The 19,193-nt window shown below is 35.8% G+C and overlaps 1 protein-coding gene across 3 annotated transcripts in view; it reads right to left on the reverse strand.

Annotated features, from left to right (window-relative positions):
- MSR1 (macrophage scavenger receptor 1) overlaps positions 1-19,193 on the reverse strand; it is an 83,825-nt gene that overhangs the window by 32,907 nt on the left and 31,725 nt on the right. For all 3 annotated transcript variants that reach the window (XM_025394517.1, XM_025394516.1, XM_025394518.1), the window contains exons 6-8: positions 14,224-14,304; positions 8,584-8,664; positions 1,699-1,752 (exon numbers count right to left, since the gene is read on the reverse strand). In XM_025394517.1, coding sequence (XP_025250302.1) covers positions 1,699-1,752; positions 8,584-8,664; positions 14,224-14,304 — 216 coding nt within the window. The remainder of the gene's footprint in view (positions 1-1,698; positions 1,753-8,583; positions 8,665-14,223; positions 14,305-19,193) is intronic.

Here is a 19,193-nt window from a genome sequence, read left to right on the forward strand (position 1 = left end):
ACTAGAGTCAATGTTAAGAAGCTCAGAGAAAGCCTCAGGAAAAGGAGATAAAGAAAAACAAAAGATAAAATAAAGGCAGAGATAAAGATAAACATAAGGATAAGAAGAAGAACTTTTCAGGAGGAGCTTAGCTGAAAGTAAATGGAGTGAAAAGGAGAAAGAAAGAAGTAAGTCGAGTAAAACATATACAGCAGGTGGGCCGGGCACAGTGGCTCATGCCTGTAATCCCAGCACTGTGGGAGGCCGAGGTGGGCAGATCACAAGGTCAGGAGATTGAGACTAGCCTGGCCAACATGGTGAAACTCTGTCTCTACTAAATAACAAAAATTAGCTGGGCCTGGTGGTGTGCACCTATAGTCCCAGCTACTCAGGAGGCTGAGGCAGGAGAAGAATCATTTGAACCCAGGAGGTGGAGGTTGCAGTGAGCCAAGATGGTGCCACTGCACTCCAGCCTGGTGACAGAGTGAGACTCCATCTCAAAACAAACAAACAAACAAAAAACACCAAACGAAAAAAGTATACAGCAGGCAAAAGTGACCACTTTAAAGAACAAATGGATACAATGGAGAGAAGACAGACATGTTTCTTTGTTTTAATATAATAATAATACTCATTAAGTAACACTAAAGTACTCAGAAAAAACACAATACTCTGTTGTACTTTGAAAGCATCATGATTACACTAATGACTATTCTAATGGCTGATATTCACCACCACGCCCTACTTTGCCTAAATATGGCATACCTACACAGTACTAGGTTAAAATAATTAGGTTTTGTAAGACAGAGAAATTGGTACTGTATATTTCTAGATAATGATTACGACTAAAAACTGCTAGATTTTGGTACATAAAAGGATTTGCCATTATCTGTCTAAAACAGACCCCTGATGATTAACTATGATCACCCTGTTTGTATCAGCTATCCCATGGACACATAGACACACACCCATCACATGTAGTTCCTACTGGGAATACAGAACAGGGAGCCTTTTGATTCTGAGAAGTTAAGTGGGTGTTCCACATTCCTCTTCATAATCCTTTCATCATATCAGTATACATTGAGCCTAGACACAACAATTGACTTACAGCATGGCAAATAGAAGACATCTCATCTAATACTCAGTTTTTAAGGTCCAATTAGCAGATTGTTTATATTGTAACATGAGGTCAGCATTAGATGGACAAATATTCTTGTGAAATCTATTCTGTTGCAGGTTTAAAGGTTTAGAACATGGAATACCACATTTCAAGTTTTTAGTAAAATAAACAAAACAAAAAGCCCCAGCCATCAGAGTGTTAATTTTTCAGGGTTCTTAAACTGTTCAAATTCTTATATTTAAGGGTTCATTTAGTAAGGAAGGAGGTTGTAATTGTTTCTACTCATAAGCTTGATTTTCCCTCAGTGGATAGAAATTGACTTGAAAATTGAACAATTTTCTATGTGGAATATTTAGAAAATAGTGTTCATCAGAAAAACAAAAGACAAACGGATAATGAGATTGAAAGAGTTGTATAATAGAATGTATTTGTTTTACCCCAATTAGCATGCTTATTTGTAGAAAATTATGTTTGGCTTCCATACAGTCTCTCTGGATCTGTGCTGAAGTTCCCAACATTTGCCTCAAACCCAGATCTCTAGTATCATAGACTTACTTATTACAAGAATTCACACAGAAAACAAAATACTATATACTTACTTAGTGTGTTTCCACTCCCCTTTTCCCCTTTCTGGCCTTTTGGTCCAGAATTTCCTTGAGAAAAGAAAAAAAAAAATATTTGTTTTTAATCAGGGCAATTCACAATGTTTGCTTTAACTGCAGACAGATCGTCACAAGGTAATTAAAATATAAATGTATAAGAACTGACAGATATTGAAATGTTTAATAGCATTGACATTAATAATAATAGTTATTACTTAGGAAGCTCCATTCTGAACCCAGTATTGTGATATTTCAAATTTTTACAAGGCCCTAAATGCCCCATTTTCGTAAATCAAGCAAATCTGAAGAATAAGGAGCTTGTTTTGTACTTATTCATCGTCCTTTTCTCGTCTTCCTTTGACTGGTCTTACTCACACCCCCAGGAAGTCCAGTGCCTTCCATCAGCTCCCACATCCCATTCTTCTATTCACATTACAATTTATGGTTTTCATTTCTTTAGAGTGTACCATCCCCCAAAACTGGGCTGCCAAGGAATTTCTGGGAGTGTTGAGATCCTTAGTCATGGAGAAGGTAGGAAGATCCTTGGAGCATTCTCATCTCTAGGATGATCACCTTTAGTTTGGAGAAATCTCATCCATTTATACAGGGGTGTGGTACAAATATTTTATACAAGGGTCAGGGCTTCAAATGGATGCGGAAACATTGCTAGATCTTGGTCTTTGCCAAGGGGTTGCTACTTCACCCACTGTTGATTTTTAAAGGGGTCTGCAGATCTTTCTTTAGTATCAAAAAGATATTTCATCTCATAAGTTTGGTGCTGTTCCTGCTTAGTGATTTTTCTTCCAACAGCCATCAGATACAATCAGATCTTGTTAATTATTGTCTTGACACAAATGTAGAACTGATCCGAGTGCTCTCTGTCTCTAAGTCAAAATCTTTGTTAATGTTTTTGATTCCCTCCAGCAAAATTGAGAACCTTCAACCTTTTCATCCTAGAGCTCAGGGGATGTAGTTTAACAATCATAGACTTCGAGAGAATAATAGTAATAATTTAGAAACCCTTGTGTTGAGTTATTTTGCTCTGCCACTTACTGGGTATGTGACTTGGGACAAGTCTTTAAATCTTTCTGAGCTAAAGTTTATTCTTCTAGGAAATAAAAAAATAATGCTTTCCATTGTAGAGTTGCCTGTTCATTACGCATTTTGCCCATAAAAGATACACATAAAAGATCTAGTTCTTCTTATTTCTATTCTTCACCTCCTAAAGCTTAGCTGGAATCTTCTCTCTGTGATTTTATTCTCAGGGAATGAGAGAAAACCTTTTTCATCTCAGTTCATTTTTTATGGTACAATTATATATAATTTTAGTGTTTATATGTATTTTTGATTTCTCTAGTTTACATTATCTTCATCTGTGCTTTATTTTGAACACGTGTCATTATGTATTTCTTAGAGAAGATTTTTGGATCCTAATTTACCAATTTAAAAAAATACATATATATAATATAATGTATATAATTAGTAGCATGAGACTTGAGGCACTTAAAGAGTAAAAATTATTCCCAATTGAAACTGTATTTTGAAGATTTAATGAAATGCCAACCATTTTATATCAGGGTCATAATACCAAATTTCTAATTCTCTAATTGCTTTGCATAATGTGATTATACTTCATATCATTATATTCATTTCTTAATTGTAACTGAGTTGTTTCAGGTACTGTTAAATTGGCAAAAATCATTGTTACCACAAAGCACCCAAAACCTTTCCTATTTTTTGAGAGCATGCTTTAATAAAATATAGTACCAAATTTTCAGATTGTCCAAGAGGAAAAAGGTCTAAAAAACTGTTAAAAACTTGGGAAGGGAGGAGTTAAAACAAAGTGTAACTGATCAGTTCTAATTCTTTTCATAAAAGAGAACATAATAAGCAAGCTTAATTTCATTATTTCAACATTATCTTCACAATGAGAAAAGAGAAAGAAACTATGTATTGTTCTTAGAAGCCTTTTCACACAGCAACTTGTCTTAGATATTTCAGAACAGACATACTTAAGCCAGAGCACTGACCCACGAAAGGCCCTTGTAGCTCTCAGATTCCATGATAAATAAAAAATTACTTTCATGTTTTTATTTTGCTTTTGTTCTTACACCACTGTGACTTTTCCTCTTAAAGATGGTAAAATGAAATGCCTTATCTCCTTATAAATAAACAAATGTTTTGTATCATTTTAACATGATTCAGAGATTTGCTTACCGATGATATTTGGAAATTTTTTTTCACACTTGAAAACATCAAAAATATCCTTTCTAAAGGAGAGGAATGTACTGGCCCCTCAGAATGATACCTCTGGCAAAAAATGAATGCAAGGGCTTGGTCCAAACCTAGAGTTAACTATCTCCTGTCCTATGTATTACTCTTTTAAAAAAGGTAACTTATATTTCTAAAAGCCATTTAAAAATAAGAACCAGGTCATATGTAAGAGGATAGTCTAACTTGAAAGAATGTAAGAGGAGGTGTCTTCAATAACATCATCATGATGCCAAGCATTTTTAAGTGCCTCTTCTATGAGCCAGATACTAGGTTAGATGTTTTTGCATACATGCCTTAATTATAGTAACCAAATTTTCTGCAGCTGTAGCCCACCTCTCCACCCCTCGTTTTTTTAAGTTATTTTGAAATGTGATCATCCTCTCTCCTAAGCCTAGTGCTTCTTCCTGGTCCCTGAATTCCTCACCTTATACCCTCTCATTAACCCTACACTATCTTTTGCTTTGCTTTTCTCTGTCTTCAGCCACTCCTCCTCTATTTTATCTTTCCATAAGCATGTAAATGGTACTCAGATCCCTCCTACAAAGAAAAAACAATGAAACAAACAAAACTAACTAAAAGTGAGTCTCTTCCTCCTCCTCTGCATAGCAAGGCAGCTCAAGAGTTGGCTGTAGCCCATCTCCAACCCTTATCAACCATTCCCTCCTCCACATACCCTAATCTGGTTATCATCCCACCCCACAGAATCTGCTCTGAACAATGGCGACATCCCCGAAGCAGCAGTTGCAAAGAGCTTTTAGTAGACTTCACCTTACTTGACCACCTTTGAAACTCTCTCTGTTTTTGTCTTTTTTCATGCTCTATTCTCTGCGTTTTCTTCTTCAGTTGGGCTACTTCTCTTCCATTTGCTACTTTGTTCATCTCAGCCTGTACTTCTGGAACTACTTAAAGCTTTATGCTAAGCCTCTTCTCTTTGTACCTTCCTACTCTCTACCCATAAAATATTACCAAAATCAGGGGTTCTGAAGAATATTTATATGATCATAGCTAAACTTTGTCTTTTAATCTCTGGCCTCTCCTCAAAACTTCAGACTCATGTGTTCAACCATCTGTAGATAGCTCCATGAATCACACAGAGAAAATGTTCAGTAAATGTGTTGAATTAATAAATGATATGTATGTCTAATATTTTAGATAATCCTGAAAATGACCATAACTTACTCTGAGGGAGACAATCAGGCTTTGAATGAACTTCAAGAGGCAAAATGGACAGAAGCACGTTATTTGCATGCTGAAAGTTCTACTTTGTTGAACAAGGTAGAACAGAGCCTTCTATGGATTTTGAAGATATGCAAGGTTTGACTTCAATTAAATCCTCCAAACTTTCTGAAGTAAATATGTCAGGTCTTTGTGTATCTTTTCAGTTGTAGACTGTCTTATTTACTTTCCATTTCCCTGTTTCTAGCACTGTAACCTTATGAGCAGTGTGTACTTAATCAATGTAGAAGGAAAGGGCAAGGTGGGAAGAAAAGGAGTGTGGGAGGGAGAATAGAAGAATATAGATGGAGGAAGTTCTTTTTGAACTTTTTGCTTCAGAATCTGATAACGTTTTTGATGTCATTCACATAGTCCAGGCTGTTAAAAAACTACAACTCAAGCAATGTGAAGTATCAAAGAGTGTTTATAACATAAATCAGTGTCTTAGCTCTGAAATACATTACTTTATCTATCATGGACCTGTTTTTACATATTTCATTTTTGACAATTATTGGACTTATTTCTAATTTTACCACCTTCTTCAGACTCTTATAGAGGAGAGACTGTATTGTTCCTTCTTTTAGTCTGCAGTACAACCAGAGCAGCACCCGGCACTGCTGCTCACATCTCTACCAGATTGGTGTCTTTTAATAAGAAGTGATGTCCTAAGGATATGTTTTGTCAAGGGACTTATTACCTCTGCCCTTGTTTTTCTTTGTGCTTGATTACTTTTTCTCTGCTGTTTTTTCCCACCTAAACATAACAGCTTTCAAAATATAGTCCCTGGACCAATAGCATCACCTTCACCTGGAAATTGGTGAGGATGCAAGCCCAATCCCAGACCTACCACATCAGAAACTCTGGGGTGGAGTCCTGTAAGCTGTTTTAACACATCCTCATGGTGATTCCAATGCCTCCTATAGTTTGAGAAATACAAACCTAAAGAAATTCTAGGCCTCTTTTAGTCTGGCACTAACAAACACTACTTTCTATGTAACACATTTTCTTACGGTATGGAATTAATCACTCTATACTCTCTACTTCCATGCAGCATTTTGCCCAACCTCACCAAGGCTGTTTACTTACCACATGGCATTATAGCTAATTGCTTATGCATTTTTTTCTGTCTCCAGCTCCTTAAGAACAGCAGCTGTGCTGTATTTATCTCCAGCACACAGTGACCCCTCATCAAGTTGTGTGGACTGGGTGAATGAATGAAATAATCCTCTCCAAAGCTAAACATATGTTTACCATTTGATCCAGCAATCCAGCAATCACACTCCTAGGTAAACTTGTGTCCACACAAAAGCCAGCACATTAATGTTTATAGCTGTTTTATGCAAAATTTCTAAAACTTTTTTTTTTTTTTTTGAGTCACGGTCTCACTCTGTCACTCAGACTGGAGTGCAGTGGCATGATCTCGGCTCACTGTAACCTCTGCCTCCCAGGTTCAAGTGATCCTCACACCTCAGCCTCCTGAATAGCTAGCATTACAGGCATGTACCACCATGCCTGGCTAATTTTTGTATTTTTTGGTAGAGACAGGGTTTCACTATGTTGGCCAGGCTGGTCTCAAACTGCTGATCTCAAATTATCCACCCACCTCAGTAATCTGCCTGCCTTGGCCTCCAAAAGTTCTAGGATTACAGGTGTGAGCCACCACGCCCAGCCTAAAACTTCAAAGCAACCAAAATGTCCTTTAATAGATGAATGGATAAACAAATTGTGGTAAATCCATAAAATGGAAAACTATTGAATAATACAAAGAAATGAGCAACCAGGCACAGTGGCTCATGCCTGTAATCCCAGCACTTTGGGAGGCCGAGGCGGGCGGATCACAAGGTTAGGAGATCGAGACCGTCCTGGCTAATAGGGTGAAACCCTGTCTCTACTAAAAATACAAAAAATTAGCCAGGCATGGTGGTGGGAACCTGTAGTCCCAGCTACTTGGGAGGCTGAGGCAGGAGAATGGCATGAACCCGGGAGGCAGAGTTTGCAGTGAGCCGAGATGATGCCACTCCACTCCAGCCTGGGTGACAGAGCAAGACTCCATCTTAAATAAAAAAAAAAAAAAGAAAGAAATGAGCAATCAGACCATGAAAAGATATAGAGAAACCTTACATTCATATTGCTAAGTGAAAGAAGTCCATCTGACAAGGCTACATACTGTATGATTCCAACTATATGACATTCTGGAAAAGGCACAACTACGGAGTCAGTCAAAAGATGAGTGGCTACCAAGAGATGATGGTGGGGAGGAATAGAGTTGGTGGAGCACAGGGGACCTTTCGGGCAGTGAAACTCTTCCGTCTAATACTGTAATGACATTATATCTCTGCTGAAACACATTGAATGTACAACACAAAGAGTGGCCACTAATGTACATGATAGATTTTGGTTAATAATGATATATCAATGTTGGTTTATTAATGGTTACATATGTACCACACTAATGCAAGATGTTCATAGTAGAGGAAACCATGTGTGCATGGGTGGTTTATGGGAACTCGCTATGCTTTCTGTGCAGTTTTTCTATAAATGTAAAACTGTTCTAAAAATAAAATGTATTTTTAAAATACCTCAGTGATAGGGACCCTATTCCTTTTATTTCTTTTTCTTATTTTGTAGAGACAGAGCCTCACTATATTGCTCATGCTCGTCTCAAACTCCTGAGCTAAGCAATCCTCCCACCTCAGCGTCTCAGATAGCTGGGGCTACAGGTGCTCACCTCTGCACTCGGTCCGACTCTATTCTCTTGATGATTATTCACTTTGAAATTAGGAGACAGTAAGCCTAGCTCTTTCTAAAATTGCTGTTCAAAGTTTGCAATTCAAGCTTAGGCTACTGGCAGAGCTGATGGAAATAATATCATCATGCGTGTACATTTCAAAATGCTGAACAACCCTGATGATTAAGCACTAGTAGATAATAGCAGACAATTTATTTTGCAGAGGATAGGATTTCAGACTTCTCTGTATTTTGCTAACTGTAACTTCACAAAGTCTGGCCGGTTGTGGTTAAATGGGTATTTATACTTTGCTTCTTTTTTTTTTCTTTGCCAGTCTTTCAACTATCTTTGTTCAAAGATGGATATCATTGTTCATGATGATTTATTATTGTGAAAAGTTTATAAATCCTGTGTGGTTTTTAAAATGATTTTCCTTTGGGATATAGAAACTTTCCTCAGGTGAACAGAAGTCAGTTTCAAAAATGTGATTTCAGAAATCATTTTTAGACCACAAAATGTGAATACTAGTATTCACACAATGACCACTTTTTATCATCCAAGAATTTAAAAATATATATACTACATATATAACATTATGTATATATATAAATTACTTGGCATTTCTTCTACATATTCTATAAAGAAAATACACATTATCATAATACCTGGCCTTCCAGCATATCCTGGGAGTCCTCGACTTCCAGGAAAGCCAATTGCTCCCCGATCACCTTTAAGACCTGGAGGACCTACATTATGAATGAAGAAAAAAAGGACGTAATAATTCATTTTCATACAGACTTGAGAGTATAATGAAAACATCTAGTTTTATAAGTGAATATGAAATTAGAGAATCTCCAAATGAAGGAATATTATCTTTCCTAAAACGTATTGTTTGACATTGAAAGATAATATAAGCAATAAATATAAACCTTAGTATATTCAGCACATTGTAGCTATTCAAAAAATAACAAATTGTTAGTAGAAATAAAAGCACATTAGAAAAAAATAGCTCTTGGAGTTTTAACCAGAAGACTTATGTAGTCAACCAGTAATCATCAAATGGCAGGATTTTGCTGTAGCTGAAATGACAACTTTAAAATGTATAAGCTGAAAATTGAATTCTTAAGATTCGCCTTAGAAAAAAATACAACTCAAGCAATGTAAAGTATCAATGAGTGTTTATAAAATAAATTGCTGTCTTGGCTCTGAAATATATTACTTTATCTATCATGGACCTCTTCTTACATATTTCATTGTAATCCCATTGTAAATAAACATAAACACACACACACACACACGATACACAGATTTACTTACGAGTATGTACTATATACTGAAACAAATCTAGGGTTTTATATGCTTAAATTAAAACTGAAAATGGCTATTTTTTTTACCCAATATTACTATGGTGATCATAACAACTGCATACAAAAGAAAATGTTATATTCCTGTGAAATAAAATATTTTATCCTAGAGTTCAGTGGTTCTTGATAAACTATTGTAACAGTTTTGGCATCTTATTTTGTGTCATTATCAATTCAGAGAGATCTCATTCACCCAGTTTCACTTGATCCCTTGGGGAGGCACATTGTAAGAAACTGATTACACATCTTTTCCCAATACCAGCATTTTGGAATATTACTTTTAGTTCATAAGTTCCAGAAGACAGGGCTTATATATATTAAATACATTTTAAAAATCTTTTCTTGAGGTTTATTAATAGAGACACTTAAAACGGGGCTAACTTCCCTCTAAGAAGCGCTCAATTTAAGAAGTATATTACTCTTAATAGTAAGAAATATTAATTAATCCAGTATAAAGCTTTGATTCCAGCAGAAATTAAGCAAACTTCCAAAGCAATAAAGTGATAAACTATGTTTAGAACGATTGCTCCCAAAGCAATAAAGTGATAAACTATGTACAGAAATATTAGTAAAGTCAGGACATTTCAACTCAATTTAATTACGAAGTAGCATATATTGGCTGAATTTCATAGTACACAGCGTAACAAAGACCTAACATGTGTTCTCAGTACACGCTGATTAATATTTATACCTTCCTTCACTATGTAAGCAAGGTAGTGAGACTTCCGTACTTGTGGTTACTGAGACCTGTCATTCAAATTATAAATAGAAACACTGACAGTAAATTCTGCCAGTTTAAAAAATTTGAAAACATTCCCCTACTCTTTATAGAGTGTCATTCACAAGTAACCTCCACTTTTACTATTTCCTTCATTAATTCAAGAAATATATATTGTAACAGTCTCAGTACATTCCTGGTGTTAAAAATAACCTTATCCAAACAGATCTTCCAGAGTGGAGAAACAATGAGAGACAGAGAGTGAGAAAGGTAGCAAAGAAAGACGGTAATTTGGGGGTTATAATTTTAGAAAAACTGGGTAATGGAATAGAGAATGCCACGGTGCCTGCTTTAGACAGGAGCATCAGAGAAGCCCCTCCAATGCTGACTTCTCAAGTACCTTACAGTGATGCTCAGAACACAGCTGTTCAACTAAAAATCAAGGTTGTTCAACTACAAATCAAGTACATTTTCAATGGGTGAGCAAATAAATCTGTAAATGAAGCATATGAGATACTTTCATAGAAATCAGGCAGTCATAGAGCTCTGTTCTGGGAGATGGTTAAGCAGACTCTATATGGCCTATGGAGTTATGTGACTTGTTTGTTTAATGATGTTTGAAAATGTTGTCCCCAAAATATAAGCACCGCTGTTGAGATTTATTGCATACGATCAGATTCCCTGAGGCTTTCAGGAGGCAATTAACTAATTTTCTACAATAATCTGTGGCAGTGGGAAAGGGTCTGGCACCTACTTCTAACTCATGGACAATGTAAGTACAATTACATGGAATCTCAGCCATGGGATGTTCCAAGAGACATTAGACATCATCCAATCAGAATCCATCATTTTACAGACAGTTCCATAAGATCCCAGTGATCAAATCACTTACATAAAGCTGGTCTGATAATTATTCACACATCCTAGGTGTCCTGCTCTGTTCTGGCTCCTTTCTGCAATGTAGCAGACTGGTTAAGGGCATGGACTCTGCACTCATGCCCACTGGGGTTCAAATACCGTCTTTGCCACTTACTAGTTGCTGACTGACCTCGAGCAAGTCATTTAACCTCCCTGTGCATTGCACCTGTAAAATGGGTGTATTATTTGTCTCCGCATCATCAGGCTGATGTGATAATTAAAAGAGGTCGTACATGTAAACCACTTGGAAAAGTGCCTGGCATGTCATGAATACTTTGTAAATGTTACCTTTTCTTGTTCTCCTCTCCCTCCTCCTCATCCTCATTATTTTCACCAGCCTGTTGTAAAGGCTTCTAAATTTAGTTTTATTTAACGATATGTACACAGTTAGCAGTGACACTGTTGTAAAGGCTTCTAAATTTAGTTTTATTTAACGATATATACACAGTTAGCAGTGACACTGTTTGATTCACTGGCACCATTTGTTACCTCCGGAAGAAATCTACTTTCAACACTCAGGCGTAGAGCGACAGCCTGGAACCAGGCAACGTTCCTTACTCAGGTGTATATGTAGGAATCCTGTCCTTGTTGAAGCCTGAGGGAGAGGCCTTCTTGGGCCACAGCCTATGGGAAGGGGTGGGCCAGGGTAAAGATATATGTGGATATAAACATTAATAAAATGTGGTTCTCTCTTCCAATATCCATGGTTAAGATCAGCTTTATATTCTCTTCTGGAGGCACCATTCCTATGGTAGAAAATTCAGACTATGTAAGGAAAGTAAATAGTATTGGTTGATGATGAAAAGTTTGCAGCCAGAGGAGCCTTCACTTCTCTCCCAGGGCATCTCACGTAGGTAGCCCCTTCCATGCCTACAGGTCAAGCTACCTTGTTATTGATCACATGGACATAAACAGCTCCTTAGATGGCCCACCCAGAGATTCCTTTAGAAAAGAAAGTTGTTTCTCCTTCAAAACATTGTTGTCATGGGAAAACAACTCTAAAATGAGCCCCTTAAAAGGAATGCACGTGAGATCAAACATCCTTGATCATGACATTTGCCTCACTTATATTATTACTTATCATCCTGGAAGCTCTGTGAATTCAGAGATTCTGTAACTGTTTACACATACTCTACAGGATATTGTAGAAAACCAGGCCTGCAGAAAGTGGTCAGCACATATTTTTTGAGTGAAAAGTGATAGGGCGTTCTCCCTAACATGCTTTCAGGGAAATAGTCCTCTAAAGTAAATTTGTTCTTATTTGGGGAATAAAGCATATGTAAACATAATATCCACCGCAGTATATCAGTCATAATTCTACGATATTTAATGTATTAGTTATTTGAGGCTACTAGGACAGCCATTTGGGTTTTGCAGATATTTGCATCATGATTATGAGTCTAGATGAGTTTGATTTGGTCAAGCTGAGTTTAGTAGGCTCAAATGGATGTACAGATGGGGACGTGATAAACCTGTTCAATTTAGAAAGTAGAATTACTATGATTGTCCATCATATACTCTTTGCTTCCTGATTTCAGTATCAAATATGAGGCAGTTAGACAATCTGGTGGAGAAATGAACAGAATGTAGCAAGTAATCAGGGAATAATTCATTAGGAAAGATGCCTGATATTTTGAATACTTTTCTTGCAGTGCACCAAACTAAATGGTAACCTGATACCCTAAAAGAGTCATTTGATTACCCCAGGAACTCGACCTGTCTTTTATGAGGAACTGGGTAATGCCTATTTGTGTAAATGAGCAGTACCAAAAGCAACCAATTATGACATCACTTTTTACCCTGTAAATTTAAACCATGACAAATTGTAAATTTACAATAAAAAAAAAACAAAATCAAAGACACAAGCTGAAATTTACAAATCCTTCTATTTCATATATTCATAGTTCAGAAACAGCTGCAGAAGATTTTCCCAAGATGAAGCATTGTATGGCAAGCTGTAGCCCAGACTGAACTTTTATGGTTGAGTCATAGAGCTCTGACAATTGCAGTTTGTATGGAGGAGCTAACAGACCCTTGACAACAGTAGTCTGGCAGCAGATTTAATACTGATTATTTCCCCTGCTTATGACATTAATGCAACATTGTTAGTATCTGCTTAGCATTAGTCAAGTAGAAACACTTTCCTGAATAAAAGTTCTTTCCTGGCAAGGCATTCAAAAGCACACCAATGCCAATACCATCTGACCTGGCATATTATATATATGGGGGGGATTGCTATTTTATATACATAATATAAAACACATGTACCTGGATGTATCATCTATCTTCCCATATAATATGCCACATACACAACACACACTATATATGTACATACGTATACATATATCTGCTTAGGTAGGTATCAAGTTCATGCTTTTCATTGTCAAAAATTATTTTTCTGATGTGACCAGGGCTAGTCAATACATCGATCAGAAAGAAGAACCTTTTATATAATCAAAAGACAGAAAAATAAGATGAAGTACGTGGTATTTAGACATTTTCTGGTAACACAAGCCATTCTAGTTATAATTAGACCTTACAATATACTTCCTATCATCAAACAGCATGCAGGATATTTGATTTCTAGCCAAGGCTCACATGACAATCATGTTATTATCTTTTTTATTTTTTCAAGCAAAGAAAGTCCATGTTCTCTCTTCTGTGTCTCCTATTGTCTTTTTCCAACATATTTCTTTCAATATTATAACTTAGAGGAAAACAATTTGAAACAGTTTTGCTCTTAGTAAAGCACAGAGAATGACTGTCAGCAAAGGTAAATGTCATCCATATTTTAGCCAATATTTACATTCAGATTTCATTAGTTTAAACAGATATATTCCAAATACTACATAAGAAATACAGTCCAATTTGCTTGTGATTCATAACTCACTACTAGTATGAGTTTTTATGTCTTAAAAATGAGATAGCTTGCAAATGTGAAGATGATATATTCAATGCAAAGATAATTTTTGTACTCCCCTTCACATATGATCTAAGGTTGGGTCTGCTTTATACTGTTTGCTGTCTATTATATACATGTCACTCTCGAGACTTATGAACAATTCCATTTGGCTACTCTGGTTAAAGCACTTATTTTCTTCAAAAATCATGAGTAATGCTTATCATTCAATATATGATATGATTAGGCTACTACAACAGTTACTACCCCCCACCAACATTCACACACACACACACACACACACACCCTCTGCAGGATATAAATAAAATAGTGATCCTCCCCTACACATGTACCTGGATGTATATCATCTATCTTCACAGTATACGATTAGCTATAATTGCCATACCTACTGGACCTGGAAATCCTCGTGGACCACTTTCTCCAGTTGGACCTCGATCTCCTTTTTCACCTGGAGGTCCAGGAGGACCTTTAAAAAAATTACAGTTATTGATCATAGTTATAAAGCATAGGAAAAATAGGTTAGTCGTCTGTCAATATACTTATATAAGGAAATCCAAGGTCTTTTATTTATTGTGCAATAATACAGAAAATGTATAAGACCAAACTTCATGAATGGAGGAGTATTCTGCTATTCAGTAATATAATGCCTTATGCTAACAAGGATGACATTGCCTCAAAACAAACAACCTAACAATATATTAAATGTGAGTGTGCCTCACGCTTTTCTATGTTCTGAGAACCTGGGGGCAGAGAAAAGACAGCAGGCTGGCACAAACTCACATTAGCGTTGTACACATCCTAGGCACTTAAACTTTGAGTTAGATATAATATGCAGTTAACTACTATATGGAAAATCTGTAAGTAAGAACTTAAAAGACATTTGTGATACCCTCAAGGGAAAGGAAAATTCACACACAGGAGACAACCAGAAGCACTTTGTTGGAACTGACCATAAACTCAGATATTTGTCAGTGAGCTGGAGATTGGCGTGCATGGTGATGGTTGAAGTCTTCATTGAGAAAGTAGGATAATGAGGGGTATTTTCAAGAACGAAGAGAAGGGGAAGGAAGATAATTCTTAGGGAGTAGGAAAGGTATGAAGAAAGGCAGGAAGACTAAAATGAGTAGAGGAATTCTTTTTTCAAGTAAAATCCTAAGTCAAATTCCTACATTGGTATAGATACTATAAACAATATGGAGACACTGCTAGGAAAACTTCGCTCTCATCATTTTTGTCAGGTGGCTCTCCTGAGCTGTGATTAAACAACACCGATTTAGTCATTTGTATTTTCTGTGTCCAGCAAAATAGATACCTGGTCATCATGTCTTTAAAATGATTATACCTAGCTTGTCTTTAGAACTCAGAGGTAATCCTACCTACATACCATGTTCCATATGGAGTACAGAGGACAAATATTCTCTTCTTTATTTAAAGAAGAACACTTAGTTTCTTTTTCAACACCAAAAGAAAGAAACAGAAACATTATTCCACAGATTCACCACAGAATAGGGAAATAGTGATATTTTAAAGGAAACATTTTCATTTGTTACTGTCTGGTCACATACATGGTCCAAGGAAAACATACAATTGTATACAGCATCCCTGGTTAGAATGCACTTGTTTACAAATTTTAATCAGCTGGGAGGTATAATACCTGAAGAAAACTAAGAGGGGGCCACATAAATAAATAAAGATTATCTCATGAATAAGTATATTTTGTCCATTTTTTTGTTGCTTATTTTGACATCATTGACTCTACTTCTGTCTATTCCTCTGGTATGTCCCATTTTCAAGGTACAATTTGGGTTTTAGAGGCTCAAGACATCATTACTCTTCTCAATAGAATGCCCCTTTCTCTTCATATGCAGCATTGGACACACATTTAATTGTATTTTTATAATAAAAGCAACTCTACTTATAGGAAACATAAAAGCCTAGAAAAGCCATGAGGAAAAATATAATTCGTAGTTGTATTATTTTAACTAAAGATCTTTAACACTTCTTTCCTAAGTGTGTATGTGTATTTTTCTCCACATAATCGTCATGCAAACAACATATTACCGGGCTTTTAGAAATTAACCAGGGTATAGCTTATAATCTAAGGTATAGCTTAATTGTTGTGAGACATATATTTAGTACTGCACAAGAAATGCCAGGTTTCTATATCTAAGGGAATTTGTATGTGCTCCCTATTCTCTGCAGAAGAATGTAGTACTTCCCAAGAAAAGGGGTTTAACCTGCATAACCATGAACACAGCTGCATCCATTCATCACTACATAGTGATGAATCAGAGGGGAGGGGGGCAAGCAGGACAGACATTCAATTTGCAACCTGAATTTTGTTGAACTAAGTGAAGGGAAGCACAGTGATAGTATTCAACGATGGTGTTTGGAAAAAAGTGCACAAGCAAAGATTTCAGTTTAGTAACTAAGGATCCAAAGCAAGACTCAGACATTCCAGGAAAAACTAGAACATGAAACAAAAAGAAACAACGGACACAGAGAATAGATCTAGCCTCTTAGCCTCTGAGATGGACTTCTCACCATTTCTTTGGTAGGTAAGAGATAGAAGGATCTCTCCTAATTACTAATTATCCTTTCAATTATGCTACATGTAATTATGAGAACTGCATACAGCTTTAATTTTGGAGTATTAGTTCAATCACAGCAAATACATCTGTTATTTTACAAAATTTGGAGTTAAAGATCCCTCTCTGTGATTTTATATAAAAATACTGATACCCAGTATTCGAATTCTAGAATAAGAAAAACAGGTAAAGCTTTTTGTTAGAGTTCTAACTAGGCGTGTTGAATGTACATTTTTATTGTTATTCTATTCTTCACGTAACATTAATCTTACTTATTATGTTTCATTTTTGTATGTAGTTATAGCTCTTTTACTGTTTCTAACAAAATGTTGGAAAGATCTCAGTAAATGTTTTAGGTGTCTTTTAGATACATTGGGGGAATAAAATAACAAATTATATACCACTTTGCTCTTAGTTTCTGATGCAGAACTTTTCAGAACAATATCCACTACCTTGCCACCTTCCAAAACTAACCTCCTCTCCATTCCCATTGTAGCTCACATCTTCACCGTCACACGGCTGGACTATTGCTAGAGCTTTTTTATCTGGTCTGAATGTGTTTTGTCTATTTCTTCTCTATTTCCCTCAGTGTTGGCTTTCTTCTTCTTTTTGATAAGAATCTGTTTTGCAATGTCTCCATCAAATTAAGGAAACGCAGTAATCTATTCTGCCATATTATGGAAAAAAGAATAAAGACTCAGAGTCTCTTGTAGTCACCTTCTTTGTTCGTAGTTTCCATTCAGTCTTTTCAAAATTTTGTTCCATATCGACATAATAACTGCCTCGTGGCATCAATAAATGGACAAAATGCTACCTGTCAGCTCCCTTGCTGATATATGTCAAAAAAACTGGGTTAATATTGGCCAAACTATATGATTTACTCAAGTTCAATAAGCCATAGAATTTACATTATTTTTCATCTTTAATATTTTCAATTATAGTTATAGGAATAATTCATAAATACTATCATAATAATCTGCCATAAAGAATTACCTTTATAAAACACATGCACAAAATCTACTATTTAGCTTCCTCCATGATCATTTCTTAAAAAGGAAAATTAAGATTTCTATATAACCACAAAAAAGTACTGATATATAATAAGAATACTGTGATAATCATCAATATCATAGATCAAAATTACCCAATTTACTAGAAAAGCAAACCCAGGCATATCATATCATTTAAAATCCTCAGAAAACATAGCACTAATAATATCTGACTAAGTTTCCAGAGCTATGCTTCTCTAGTTTTTATTCATTACAAGCATTAATTTTCTACTTTGTTTTCAATCTTGTCTCATATTCAGATCATCATAAAAATCCGCCACATCTTCTAGTCTATTGCTGCCTAAACCTGCATCTTTTTTTTCTAGTTTTCATTCTCATTGATTTAGATATGTTTAATCTGGAAGACACTTTAAATATTGTTTAACTAAACATATTTATAGAGGGTCAGAGAGTGACTTGCTCAGGGTCTTAAAGCTAGTCGGGTAAAATCAGAACTAGAACATTTCATTTCTTTCCTGACATCCTATGCTACCATGTTCTAAATTTAATTGACTTCGTTTTCCGTATCTTTTCTTCCATTATTCCTGAGCTGAGTTTTTTCTTTACACAGTGGTTAGATAAACTCACAATTCAGGTTTTTTCCTTTTGTTAAGTGTTCGGTTTTTGTTGTTGTTGTTGTTGTTTTCAGAGATGGGGTCTTGCTACTTTGCTTAGGCTGCTCTTGAACTCCTGGGCTCAAATGGCCCTCTTGTCTCAGTCTCCCAAAGTGCTGGGATTACACTGTCTCAGCCTCCCAAAGTGCTGGGATTACACTGTCTCAGCCTCCCAAAGTGCTGGGATTACATTGTCTCAGCCTCCCTAAGTGCTGGGATTACAGGCATGAGCCTACAGTCCAGCTGTTAAAATCTCAGTAATTAATTGTACAAAACTCCAAATTCAAATGTCCTCAGTTGCTTTTTCATTTTCTCTACTATAAATTTCAATATTTCTTTTTTGGTGCTCTTATATCCTAGGAAGCCAATATATCTAAAATCTTTCCAAGTAAACAAAATGTTAGCTATTCTCACCACAGAGCCATATTATATTTCATTTCTCTTAAATAACTTTCTCTAGAGTTCATCTTTGCTTCTTTAAATCATGTTATCCCCAACTCTCCACCAAACTCTACTTCACCATTTCCACAATGAAATTGTATGTAGTGCTTTAAGAGTCTAATTATTATAACTACTTGAGAAATGTATTAAAAATCTTTGTCTCTTTTAACTGTATAATTATTTAGTGATTATTAATACAAGGGAAGAGAGAACACAAAGTAATTACACTCATCCTACAATCAACACATGATAAAGGATAAAGCACTCATTAATTTCTAAAATATGCTTCTTAAGTTATAATTTAATTAATATATATTTTATGGCTAGGTGCTATAAGAGATATAAAGAATAGTTTCTAATTGAAGTAACTTGTGTCCAGGAAGAGTTAACACTGTTCTGGAAGAGAATATGAGATACTTTTAAACTTAACTATCACATTAAGAATTCTCTTGTGAGAGAATACTTAATGTTCTGTATTAAGACAGAAATAAATGTCAGCTGGGTCTTACTATTGGTAGAACCAGCAAAGGTTTCATGTGAGAGGAAGCATCTTAAATGGACTTTGAATGATAAATAAGATATTTTCGAATACAAATCGAAGAGAAAATATTTCAAATAAAGGAAAATACATGAGGCAGCATGCACAAAGTACTGGGTGCATTA

Source organism: Theropithecus gelada, chromosome 8, assembly GCF_003255815.1.
Source record: "Theropithecus gelada isolate Dixy chromosome 8, Tgel_1.0, whole genome shotgun sequence".
Classification (NCBI taxonomy): Eukaryota; Metazoa; Chordata; class Mammalia; order Primates; family Cercopithecidae; genus Theropithecus; species Theropithecus gelada.